The sequence below is a fragment of the Pristis pectinata genome, chromosome 29, assembly GCF_009764475.1.
Source record: "Pristis pectinata isolate sPriPec2 chromosome 29, sPriPec2.1.pri, whole genome shotgun sequence".
NCBI classification, from domain to species: Eukaryota; Metazoa; Chordata; class Chondrichthyes; order Rhinopristiformes; family Pristidae; genus Pristis; species Pristis pectinata.
Window position 1 is genome coordinate 2665434 of NC_067433.1, and position 13829 is coordinate 2679262.

General features: G+C 47.0%; 1 protein-coding gene across 2 annotated transcripts in view; it reads left to right on the forward strand.

The window, feature by feature from the left end:
* The first annotated feature begins 244 nt into the window (after positions 1 to 244).
* The window catches only part of LOC127584439 (tumor necrosis factor receptor superfamily member 1A-like), a 36531-nt gene continuing 22946 nt past the window's right edge, over positions 245 to 13829 (forward strand). For both annotated transcript variants that reach the window (XM_052041252.1, XM_052041253.1), the window contains exon 1: positions 245 to 541. In XM_052041252.1, the coding sequence (XP_051897212.1) occupies positions 281 to 541 (261 nt within the window). In that variant the 5' untranslated portion in view covers positions 245 to 280. The remainder of the gene's footprint in view (positions 542 to 13829) is intronic.

A 13829-nucleotide genomic window follows, 5' to 3' on the forward strand; every position in this document is an offset into this window, starting at 1 on the left:
GCTGAAGGGCGGCCACCGCACCGGCATGGTGTTGTCCAGGCGCCCCCTCATCTCGGTGAGTCCGATCAGAGAGCGGCACCTCTCCCCGACCCCCACAGTGGGATTTGACATCTTCCCAACGTTTTCCTGGGGCTTTGGCCCTCACTCATTGCATCATCCCGATTGTTTTGTGCTGTACCGTCCTAAATCTGAGCACAAGACTTGCAGTGAAGGTGGGGACTGAGGCGGGGCGTGGTGACGGGACTCTCCGAGACTCACTTTAAGGGCCTGCGATCACTTCATGGTGACTCACTTCCTTCTGATTTGCGCTGGACAAACTTCTGAAGCCTGGTTTAGAAGTTTGTTCAATTTATTTTCCGTGGAAAAGTTTGTTTTGTATTTGACGTTCATTCACAACGCTAGGTTCACGCTCCTCATTGCTGGGATCGAGGGGATGAGTCGTCAGGAGTGTGGAAAGTTCGAGAAGTTTTGCCGAAGTTTTTGCCCGGGAACCGGAGCGATCGTGCTCGGCATGATGTCGTCCCGGCACGTCCTGGTCCTGGTGAGTCCGATCAGAGAGCGGCACCTCTCCCCGACCCCCTCAGTGGGATGTGACATTTTCCCAACGTTTTTCCGGGGCTTCGGGCTTCACTCAGGGCCACCGGTGCCCCTTGCATCATCCGCGTTATTCCACCCGAATTTCCCTCAGAGCACTTTCCTGGACCTTCCTCCTCCTCAGATGACCCCACCTTTTAATTTTATTTCTTGCTCCGTGCGCAGATTTGATTCCCTTGTCTATAAACAAAATGTACTTGCCACCGACGGAGTGCTGCAAAGAATCGGCAGCCCAGTGCCAGGGACGGTGCGGTGGCCATATCAGGGCAGAGCAGGTGGATCGGGGTTGTATCCTGTGGAGCTTAGAAGAATGTTGAGATCGCATGGGAATTTCGGACATTTCCCCTGGCTGGGGAGCCCAGGACCAGGGCTGGCGGTCTCAGGTGAAACAAAGATCAGGAAATCTCGGACTGTTGAAGGAATTGAGGGATATGAGGATAGGGCTGGAAGATGGCACTAGGAGGATCAGCCATGACCTTGATGAATGGGCGAGCAGGATCGAAGCGCCGAATGGTTTACCCTGCTTCTGCGTCTTGTGTTCTAGTGATCTGTTGACCGCATTAATGGGTCTGGAGTCACACGTAGGGAGACTTCTGTCTCTGAACCACGTTAGTGAACCAGAGGAATTTTTTTTCCCAGTTGTCCTGTATCGTAGATACTGTTTCTGAGATTAGTTTTAATTCCAGATTAACATTTAATCAGTTGAATTTAAATTCTGTGGCTTCCCTGGTGGGACCCTAAGTCATTTCTGTGGTTTAATGGTCTAGCTCTCTGGCTGCTAGTTTGCCAAGCGAGGTGGAGAAGGTGGGCAAGTCCCTCCAATCCTGGCCTCTGTCCATCGCCATTCCAGAAAGAACTGGTCTGCTTTTTGAGCATGAACTTCTTTGCCTTGCCCTCCTCATTAAAGCAACTGCGTAAACTTCCCTTGCCCTTCCCACCTTTGATGGATTTATTTGTCTTCTGCGCAGTACCGGTTCCTTTGAAAGGTTGTCATTACTGTGAAGAATGTCAAGAATGTTTGATTAACTAAAATATTCCAAATAAGCAAATTCTCATTTGTGATTTGGAGATCAGTGCTGGAACATGTGGTGTTACAGGACGGGGAGAAACACTTGGAATTATTTCTGGATGAACTAAAGTGCTTTGCAGTCAGAATAGGAAACATGTTTTGAACAGTAGTTACTATTCAATTAATTTAACATCTGATTATTAAATCTAATTATTCAAATTCATTATTTATCGATGTAATAATTATTTTATTTAAGCAATTATAATAATATCTTTGATTTAACAATTTAATTATTAAATAATTCAATAACTATTTAATAAGTTAATTATTCAACAGTAGTTATTGTTCCAAAGCAGAAATACAACAGGTTCCCGTGAGCAGAGTATCACCACCAGGTTAACATGCTGGAGATAATCAGCAGATGACGCTGATGAGAGGTGACCTGAAACATTGACTGTTTTTCTCTCCAGACCCTCTAACTGAGCAGCTAAAAGATCATACACAAGAAAGTGGTAACTACTGCTGCATATCAAAAGCAGCTAACACGTCATCTCTCAGACCAGTGTGGGTCCGAGTCTTGTTTTGATGAAAGATGATTTGTCACCTGCATTTGTTTTGCTGCAGTGTGGTTTACCACTTTACAATTACCTAGTAATAGGGGCTGGTGCAGGAAGCCAGATGACCAGTCTCTGGCTCTGTAAGAGAGAGTAGCAAACTGAGATGGATGGAAGACAGGCCACAGCTGAACATTAAAACTAACCTACCAACCCACATGTCTTTGAGATTGCAGTTGTTTCACTTGGTGGCCAGGGGCAGGTGGAGCAGCGGGGGGAAGAGGTAAATGAAAGTGTCAAATCGATGATGGGCAGGGTTTCTTTGTTGGTAACTGAGATGGGTAGATGGTGTTAAGATCTTCCATGGCTGAGTTACAGAACCAGTTTAATGAGCTGAATGGTCCCCTTCTGTACCCACACTGTATAATACCTTTGTCTGTTCTTTAACGTAAATTCTGCCCCATTAGCCTTGGTCCCTTCACCCCAGTCCCTGGGGGCTACACTAGGATTACTTTGTATTTTGGTCACATTACGGGAAGCGGGTAAAGGAAGGAAGGGGCAAGGAGTGTGAGTGACTACAGAGGTTGGGAATGAAGGTTTCAAGGAGTCCCTCGAAAGCTGTAGGACTGGGAGGGAGGGGTGGGCCATTTGGGATGGAGATGAGGAGGGCAATGGAGAAGGAGATGAGGTTGGCTGCCTTCTTGAACCGCTGCAGTCTTCGAGGTGTGGGTGCACCCACAACGCTGTTAGGGAGGAAGTTCCAGGATCTTGATCCAGCAATGGTGAGGATGCTGAGGAAAAATTTCTTCTCATCGAGTTTAGTGAACCTGTGGAATTCTCTACCCCGGAGGCTGTGGAGTCTCGAGCTATTCCACACCGACTGATTTCTGGGCAGTAGTTGAATCAAGAGATGTGGGAATAGTGCCGAGAATGGTGCTGAGGTAGAAGATCAGCCCTGACCTTAGTAAATGGCGGAGCAGATGTGAAGGGCTAAATGACCAACTCCTATGTTCTTATGAGGCAGAGGGACTTAATCGGAGCCAGTGTGTCCAAGCCAACTGCCCAGGATTGGAGCTTGAAGGGATGATGGTGCCAACTTTGACTTTTGCAAACTTCAATGTAGGAATTTCAGGGGATGAAATTGCAAGATGGGTCAGGATGCACTGCAGCAACTTGGACTCCTCAGACAGCACCTTCCAGCCCCACAGCCTCTGCCAGCTAGAAGGACAAGGGCAGAATAAGCATGGGGAACACGACCACCTGGAAGTTGCCCTCCAAGCCACACACCATCCTGACTTGGAAATATCTCGCCGTTCCTTCACCGTCGCTGGGTCAAAATCCTGGAACTCCCTCCCTAACGGCACTGTGGGTGCACCCACACCTCAAGGACTGCAGCGGTTCAAGAAGGCAGCTCACCACTACCTTCTCAAGGGCAACTAGGGACGGGCAGTTAAATACTGGCTCAGCCTGTGAAGCCCACATTTCTTGACTAAATATATTAAAAAAGATTAAAAATCTCCTTTATAGCTTTAAACAAAACCTGGTGAGAGAAGAAAATACTGTGGAATTTTAATGGCGTTGCTCTGTGTACCAATCAGGAGTAACGTTGGAAGTGGTATTGGTCCCACCACAGCTGTGTGTATTGATGTCTATAACTAATTCACCATCTCACAGTCTGGAAATATTCCTAAACCTACGGAGGGTGCCTGGATCAAGATCAGAAAAAAAACTGAATGCCATATTGAATAAAACTCTCTACGTTTCAGGGAAAGAATGAAGCCATACAGAGACTTCATTTCCCTCCGATCAAGCAGCCCATTGACTTCCTTGGTTCTGGCCTTTTGCCACTAACTTCCTTCCACACCCCTCCGCCCACCCTCACTCCACTCTGGAGTTGTGTCTTTGTGTGGTTGGCAAAAGCTTGTTATTGTGCTTGTTATTGTCACATGTACCGAGATACAGTGAAAAGCTTTTGTTTTGCCTGCCATCCAGACAGATCTTGCTATACATAATCACATTGAAGTAGTAAAAAGAAACAGAGTGCAGAATACAGTGTTGCAGTTACAGAGAAAGTGCAGGGCAGGGAGACAAGTAAAGTGCAAGGGCCACGACGAGCTAGATTGGGAGATCAAGAGTTCATCTTTAGCATATGGGAGATCCCTCTAAACCCCTCCTATCCATTACTTATCCAAATGTCTTTTAAATGTTAGTTTATAAGTTCTGGTGAGAGTGGTGGGTAAGTTCCTCTGTCCAAAAATGTATTGCTCTGGCATCTTTTTAGATCCTGTCCAAGAGGGGTCTCAGCTTAATATCTCCTCTGGAATCTGGATCAACAAGCAATCTGCTAGAGGAACTCAGTGGATGTTCCTGCTTATCACCTTCCTAGCTCCCTCCACCTACACCCTGCCCTACACCCACGTGGTGCCATCTTCCTTTGTTCTGTGTGCCTCTACCTACCACCCACCTATCTCTGTCTCCCAACTCCACCTCTCCTCTTCTACCTGGCTCCACCTGCCCGTCATCTTTCACCTGTCCTCGGTCCACCAATCACCTACTGGCACCTGTCGCACCACTCCCCGTCTCTGTATACTGGCCACCTTCCCTCCCTACCCTCAGTCTCAACCCAAAACGTCGACAGTTCCTCCCACCCCACCCTACCATCCACCCACCACCCCAGCCGCTGCTCAACCCGCTGAGTTCCTCCAGCAGATCACCTGTTGCATCAGTAGAAATGTTGCTTGAGTCTAACCATTTACCAGAGGCAGTGACGTAGGAATGTGGTGACTAAGTTGATGTGTATGCAGTAATGGCGGCCCCACCCTGACTGATTTCTGTCTCCACCCTTTACTCTGATAACACACCTTCTGTCGCCTCTGACCCTCACACGTGATCAAATATCTGCTCAGTGGAAATACAATAGACTGCAGATACTGGAATCTGGATCAACAAGCAATCTGCTAGAGGAACTCAGTAGATGTTCCTGCTTATCACCTTCCTAGCTCCCTCCACCTACACCCTGCCCTACACCCACGTGGTGCCATCTTCCTTTGGTTTGTGTGCCTCTACCTACCTGATATTGGAAACCCAGTAGACAGTGCATACACAGCAAGATCCCACAAATAACTATTAATAAACAGAAAATATGTTTTGTATGTTAGTGATAGAGTAACACAGCATGAAAACGCCTACCGTCCCAACTCGTCCATGCTGACCATGGTGCCCACCAAGTTAGTCCCATTTGCCTGCATTTGGCCCAGATCCCTCTAATCCCCTCCTACCCATGTACTTATCCAAATGTCTTTTAAATGTTAGTTTATAAGTTCTGGTGAGGTGAGTTCCTCTGCCCGAAAAGTATTGCTCTGGCCTCTTTTTAGATCCTGTCCAAGAGGGGTCTCAGCTTAATATCTCCTCTGGAGAATGGTATTGGTGTGGGTTTATTATTGTCACTTGTACCGAGGTACAGTGAAAAACTTGTTGTGCATACCGTTCGTACAGATCAATTCATTACACAGTGCAGTTACATTGAGTTAGTACAGAGTGCATTGAGGTAGTACAGGGTAAAAACAATAACAGTACAGAGTAAAGTGTCACAACTACAGAGAAAGTGCAGTGCAGGTAGACAATAAGGTGCAAGGTCACAACAAGGTAGATTGTGAGGTCAAGAGTCCATCTCATTGTATAAGGAAACCATTCAATAGTCTTATCACAGTGGGATAGGAGCTGCCCTTGAGCCTGGTGGTATGTGCCCTCAGGCTCCTGTATCTTCTGCCTGATGGGAGAGGAGAGAATGACCTGGGTGGGTGGGTGGGGTCTTTGATTATGCTGGCTGCAAGAGATATAGACAGAGTCCATGGAGGGGAGGCTGGTTTCCGTGATGCACTAGGCTGTGTCCACAACTCTCTGCAGTTTCTTGTGGTCCTGGGCAGAGCAGTTGCCATACCAAGCCGTGATACATCCAGATAGGATGCTTTCTATGGTGCATCGATAAAAGTTGGTGAGTGTCAAAGGGGACATACCAAATTTCTTTATCCTCCTGAGGAAGTAGAGGCGCTGGTGAGCTTTCTTGGCCGTGGTGTCTACGTGATTGGACCAGGACAGGCTATAGGTGATGTTCACTCCTAGGAACTTGAATACAAGCCCTTCGGCCCAACAGTCCATGCCGACTATGGTGTCCACCAAGCTAGTACCAATTTCCTGTGTTCGGCCCATATCCCTCCAAGCCCCGCCCCTCCATGTACCTATCCAAGTGCTTCTTAAATAACACTACTGTACCTGCCACAACCACTTCCTCTGGCAGCTCGTCCCATACACTCACCACCCTCTGTGGGAAAAAGTTGTCTCTCAGGTCCCTTTTAAATCTTTCGCCTCTCACCCTAAATCTGTGCTGCCTAGTTTTGGACTCCTTTAACCTGGGGAAAAGACTGTTATGGTTCACCTTATCTATGCCTCTCATAATTTTAAACAATTCTATAAGGTTGCCCCTCATTCTCCTATGTTCCAATAAGGACCTGGCCTGACCAACCTCTCCCTATAACTCAGGCCCTCTAGTCCTGGCAACATCCTCGTAAATCTTTTCTGCTCTCCTTCCAGTTTAATCACATCTCTCCTATAGCAGTGTGAACAAAGCTGTACACAGCCACGAGCTGTGTTTTCTTTGGGGGTTGATCTCTTTGGTTGTAGAGGCAGGGCTGTGCAGACTAACTGTGAATTATTGAGGGGCTAGTGCCTTGTCCGTCCTGGTACCTGGAAGCCACTGTAAGGGGAAACCCACTGCTTTTGACTGACTTTGAATGGCAGTGCTTTTATTTATCTTGCAAGAGCCAGCGTTGTTGTCAGAGCAGACAAAATGTCAGTTAACCAATGAAGTTGTCTTCGCTCTTTTACACATAACAGCACTGTTAAGCTCATCATTATGTTTCCTGCCTTTGCAGCTCAGGATGTGCTGCTCAGTAACTGGGAGAGGAAAGTTTTATCACATGAGGATCACTCCTGTAATCTGAATGGTTTTTAAATATTCTCAGGAAATGGATGTTATTGTTACTGGAAGCTTGACCACATAATGATTACTAGGCATGTGATGTTTCAAATCCATGGCAGCTTCCTGCAGAAGTATCCCAGCAGACCCAACTCCTTCTCATTCTACTCCATTTTTTTTTGCCACATGCCCAACTTCACCATCTGTTGATTCTTTCTGCCACCCACCCACCCACCCCAAGGTGAAGGGACGTGGGAGGAAACCGGAGCACCCGGGGGAAACCCACGTGGTCACAGGGAGAACGTGCAAACTCCACACAGACAGCACCGGAGGTCAGGATCAAACCCAGGTCTCTGGAGCTGTGAGGCAGTGGCTCTGCCCACTGCACCACTGTGGCACCCATTTTGTCCTTCTTTATTAACTTGGGTTTTAATTCAACTGACTGTCTTGGACAGATAATGGTTGGAGAGTAGCCGGATAATGGTTGGAGAGCAGCTGGGCTGTGTCACATTTTATCAGTTTTAGTGACAGACAGCTTCCTTCCCTTAGAAATATTGTTGAGTAAATTATTGCCAAACTGCCAGCTGCAATTTTAAATTGCTCACACACTCTGTGCATGTGTGTCCTTTCGTGCACTTCCTGAACCAGAGTTCAGCTTTCCTGAGCTCAGCTGGTTGAGGTCAATTAAAGCAACACCTTTATGCATAGCGCTGTGGGAGGGGCAGTGCTGGGGGGTGCCGTACTGTGGGAGGGGCAGTGCTGAGGGAGCTCCGCACTGTGGGATGGGCAGTACTGAGGGAGGGTCACACTGTGGGAGGGGCAGTGCTGAGGGAGCTCCGCACTGTGGGAGGGATGGTACTGAGGGAGTGCTACATTTCAAAGGTGAGAAGTTAAACCTCAGGCTGACTCCCCCCTCTGGTGATTGTAACAGAAACCTCCCCACAACTGTAAAATGAGCAGGGAAGTTACTTTCAATTTTCCGCCGGATATTTAACCCCCAATTAACAATGGCAGAGAATGCCTGACCTTCATCAAATGGGTCATTTTGTGGGATCTTCCTGTGTATTATTGTGTTACTTTTGATAAATTGCTGTTTTTCACATTAATTGTTGTGTTGAGGTGCTTTTTATGTCCTGCCTCCGGTCATGTGAGGCGTTCTTTATCTGTTTTGGAATCCTTTCATCACTGCAGGGAGTTTCCACCTCCTCATGACTTCCTTTACACAGGAAATGAATTGTTAAAGAACAAGGGAGGGAGAATTCTCAGCATCATCCCTCATGGAATTCCTGGAAATTATCTTTTTTAATGAGGCAAATTCCCTTTGTTAGCTGAGCATTAGAATAAATTCCAGTGGTCAGAATTCCTGTAATCCAGCACACTCAGGACTATGCTGCTGGACTGGCAGATTTGTTACACTATCAGATGTTATTCTTCATAATACCACGTTTTTTACTCACCTTATTTTGTATGTTGTACAATATTGTAATAAATTTCTTAGTGAACATAATAAGTTCAAAAGGAACACAGGGATCAGAGTCCAGGTGAGTTAGAAGGGATTGCAGCAAATGTCACTTGGTGAGCTGGGTACAGAACCATCGGGATTCCTGAATGGTTGGATAACGAATTACTGGAGATTTACTGCATTTTTCCCTGTCCTCTTGCCTTCTGACTACTGTCTAGTCCAAAGATTGTTCCAACTTTTCTCATCTCCTGTTTAGATGCAACATTCATGTCAGCACTGCACAGGTGTAATCTGTCATGTCACTGAGCTGTGTAGGGAATCATTGGGTGTCCAACACCTTGGTCGGAGGTAGGTTCTAACGAGCATTTTAACCTTCCTGTTCCTGCTCTGTTGGTTGGTAGAGGGAAGGGCTGGGTCCTCATTTAGAACGGAGCATGGAGAACCTTGGAACTTTCTACCCAAGAGGTTCAGTCACTGAGTATATTCAAGACAGAATTTAGAGTTTAAGGGAAATGGCACATAAAATGGACGACAGTTGGCCGCCAGATGTTCCAGGTCAGGGGAGCTGGACTGTGACAGAACCTCCACGTCTGTGCACCACGATGAGTTGCCACCTCTGCCTTTACCTGACGCCGCCATCTGGTCCTTGCGGTGGATGGTGAAGCCCTCGGGCTGGATCAGCAGTAACATCTCCTCCTCACTGACAGTCAACACAGGTGCACCTCAAGGATGCGTGCTTAGCCCACTGCTCTACTCTCTCTACACTCATAACTGTGTGGTTAGGCACAGCTCAAGCACCATCTATAAATTCACTGATGACACCACTGTTGTTGGTAGAATCTCAGATGGTGACGAGGCAGCGTACAGGAGTGAGATAGATCGGCTGGTTGAGTGGTGTCGCAACCACAACCTCTCAATGTCAGCAAGACCAAGGAACTGATTGTGGACTTCATGAAGGGGAAGTCAGGAAAACACACACCAGTCCTCATTGAGGGGTCAGCGATGGAAAGGGTGAGCAGCTTCAACTTCCTGGGCGTCAAGATCTCTGAGGATCTATCCTGGGCCCAACACATTGATGCAATCATGAAGAAGGCACACCAGTGGCTCTGCTTTGTTAGGAGTTTGAGGAGATTTGGTTTGTCACCAAAAACTCTTGCAAATTTCTACAAATGTATGGTGGAGAGCATTCTAACTGGTTGTATCACGGCCTAGTATGGAGGCTGCAATGCACGGGATCGAAAGAGGCTGCAGAGGGTTGTAGACTCAGCCAGCTCCATCACGGGCACAACCCTCCCTGCCATCGATGACATCTTCAAGAGGCGGTGCCTCAAGAAGATGGCATCCCTCGTTAAGGACCCTCACCACCCGGGACATGCCCTCTTTATGTTACTACCATTGGGGAGGAGGTAAAGGAGCCTGAAGACCCAAACTCAATGATTCAGGAACAGCTTCTTCCCCTCCGCCATCAGATTTCTGAACGGTCCATGAACCCATGAACACTACCACGTTATTCCTCCTTTCCACTATTTATTTATTTTTGTAACTTACAGTAATTTTTATGTCATCATGTCTTGCACTGTACTGCTGCCACAAAACAACACATTTCACGACATACGTCAGGGTTATTGCAGGAAAGTGATGCTGAGGTAAAAGATCAAGCATGATCGTGTTAAATGTTAGAGCAGGCATGGAGGGCTGAATGGCCTACTGCATTTATTATGCTCATGCAGGGGAGCTTTTAGCAGTTGACCACAGATCTGAAACCCAGTTTGGGACCAGTTTGTTCCTCGCTGTTCGAGGAAACAGAAACATTACCTGAGCGTGGTAATTACCGACTTGCTTGTATCTCTGGTAGTGGAGCTCGTTGCCAACCAAACCTGCAGTTGTGCTGACTCCTGACAGAGAAATGAACTATACCTCCAGGGAATGATCTTGCCACCTTGCCTGACTGGAATACAGATGGTACGGAGAACCAGTGTCGGATGAGTGAGTCATGATTGGCCAACAGTTTCACCCTGCATTGATTGTGGTGACAAACCAGGTGGATACTGCAAGGTTGGAGTTGTGTTCAAGTGTTTGGGGAGGGAAGTCTGGAGCTGGGCTTGGTCAGCAGTGGGGCGATCACCTAGTCCGGGATTGGAGGAGTGCAGAGATCTCAGAGAGCTGAAGAGCTGGTGGAGGTCACAAATGCAGGGAAGGGCTGGTCAACCGAGGGAGGATTGGAGAAAATGAACCATTTTACTCAACAAGAATGAATAAGAAACCAGCCTGAGATGTGGAAAGAATCAGAGTGTCCTCATAGACCAGATGCTGAAAGCAAACAGGCAGAGGCAGCAAGCAGTTGAGAAGGCAAATGGAATGTTGGCCTTTGTTGCAAGAGTTTTTGAGTACAAGAACAAGGATGTCTTACTACAGTTTTACAACAAGACTGTGCCTGAAGTATTGTGTTCAGTTTTAGTCTCCTTATTTAGGAAAGTATATACTTGCCTTCGAGGGAGTGTCATGAATGTTCACCGGACTGATTCTTGGTTCAATGCCACACCTCCATCCTGACCAGAAGAACAAGGGTTGGAGGAGGAAACAAATAAAGCCACAAGCTTTTCAGTAGGAGGGAACTGTTTTGCTCAAACGTATTTGGTGGCTTATGTAAGAACAGGAAAGTGATTAACTATAGAGATGTCAACAAGTGGTTTAACGCAGAATTGGCCAGAGGCATAGAGGCGTTTAGCAGCTGACTAGCTCGAGTTGAGGTGCAGGTCACCCATGATCCAACTAAACACCTGAGCAAACCTGAGGGGCCGATTGGCCTCTGGATTTGGTGCTGAGGGTCAGTTGCAGGAGAGATGCACTTGACAAGGCTGGGGCAAGGAATGGTTTCCCTCCACGTGGTGTCAGCTGACGTGTGTGACAGTCTCGTAGCTCCTCGCAGAAAGAAAGGGAAAGTGCAGCCCATGTCACTAGTAAATGAGTAAGTAATTCCCGGCAGCTCAGAACTGCCGACAATTGGTGTCTAGGATTGCAAACAGAAAGACTGCTTTGGAATCTTTCTGTGCATCACATTGGACCTCCTCCTGACAAGAGTTGCAGACCTGAAGCATTGACTGTTTTGTTCTTCTGCAGATGCTGCCTGACCTGCTGAATTTTTCCTGCATTTCCTATTTTTTGTTCCTTTTGAAACTTCATCAGTCACATTGATGTCAAGTCGAGTTTAGTGTCATGTGCACAAGTACAGTGCAGTACAGGTACAATGAAAAGCTTGCTTGCAGCAGCATCAGAGGCACGTAGGTTCAGACAACACACAGAATATAAATTATATACAAATTATATAAGACAGTGAAGAGCAAAAAAAAGAGAGTGCGAAACAAGACATTAGTAAATTGGTTTATTATTGTCACATGTACCAAGGTACAGTGAAAAACTTGTCTTGCATATCATCCATACGGATAAATTCATTACATAGTGCACTGAGGTAGTACAAGGGAAAACAATAACAGAATGCAGAATAAAGTGTTACTGTTACAGCAAAAGTGCAGCGCAGGCAGACAATAAGGTGCAAGGTCATAATGATGTAGATTGTGAGGTCAAGACTCCATCTTATCATAGTAGGGGACCATTCAATAGTCTTACAACAGCGGGATAGAAGCTGTCCTTGAGCCTGGTGGTACGTGCTTTCAGGCTTTTGTATCTTCTGCCTGATGGGAGGCGGGAGAAGAGGGAATGTCCAGAGGGGGTGGGGTCTTTGATTATGCTGGCTGCTTCACTAAGGCAGCGAGAAGCCATAGAGGGGAGCCTGGTTTCTGTGATGTGCTGAGCTGTGTCCACAACTCTCTGCAGTTTCTTGCAGTCAGGGGCAGAGCAATTGCCGTACCAAGCCGTGATGCACCTGGATAGGATGCTTTCTATGGTGCATTGAAAAAAATTGGTGCGGGTCGAGGGGGACATGCCAAATTTCTTTAGCCTCCTGAGGAAGTAGAGGTGCTGGTGAGCTTTCTTGGCCGTGGCGTCCACGTGGTTGGACCAGAACAGGGTATTGATGATGTTCACTTCTAGGAACACGAAGCTCTCAACCTGAGCACCATTGATGTAAACAGGAGTGTGTGCACCGCCCCAGTGACTAGCTTTGTGGTTTTGCTGACATTGAGGCAAAGGTTGTTGTCATGACACCATGCCACTAGTCATGACACCATGGCACCATGTCATTAGTGCAAAACAAACACAATCAGAGACAATCCCATAGTAGTGCAACAAGTGGTCTGTAATGTTCTGTTGCTGAGGTAGGGTTAGGGTTGTCAGACATTCAGTCTCAGAGTCAGTGCCATCAATCAACACTGCAAAGGTCACGCACAGTTACTACACTAATATCTTGGGCAGCACAGTGACACAAGTGAGTAGAGCTGCTGTCTCACAGCTCCAGCAATCCTGACCTTGGGTGCTGTCAGTGTGGAGTTTGCACATTCCCCCGTGACCACTGGATTTCAAAGTAAATATCGAATTTATTGCCATAATACCAGTGGTGGGGAGGGATGTGCCCGTGATGTAGTGGGCAGAGTCCACTCCTCTCTGCAGCTTCTTATCTTCCTGTGCATTGGAATTGCTGTACCTGACTGTAACGCAAACATGATTTCCCCCGGGTGCTCTAGTTTCCTCCCACATCCCAAAGATGTGCGGGTTAATAGATTAATCAGCCCCTGTAAATTGCCCCCAGCGTGTGGGTGAGTGGTAAAATCTGGGAGGAATTATTGGGAGTGTGGGGAGAATAAAACAGGATTAGTGTAAATGTGTGATTGATATGGACTCAATGGGCCTTTATCATTGTTGTATAACTTTATAACTGTAATAGAACATAGAACACTACAGCACAGTACAGGCCCTTCAGCCCACAATGTTGTGCCGACATTTTATCCTGCTCTAAAATCTATCTAACCCTTCCCTCCCACATAGCCCCCCATTTCTCTATCATCCACATGTCGATCTAAGAGTCTCTTAAATGTCCCTAATGTATCTGCCCCAACAACCTCTGCTGGTTCCCCCTTGTATCTTCCTCCAATCACCTTAAAATTACATCCCCTTGTGTTAGCCATTGTCGCCCTGGGAAAAAGTCTCTGACTGTCCACTCGATCTATGCCGCTTATCATCTTGTTCACCTCTATCAAGTTCCCTCTCATCCTCCTTCTCTCCAAAGAGAAAAGCCCGAGCTCACTCAACCTATCCTCATAAGACATGCTCTCCAATCCA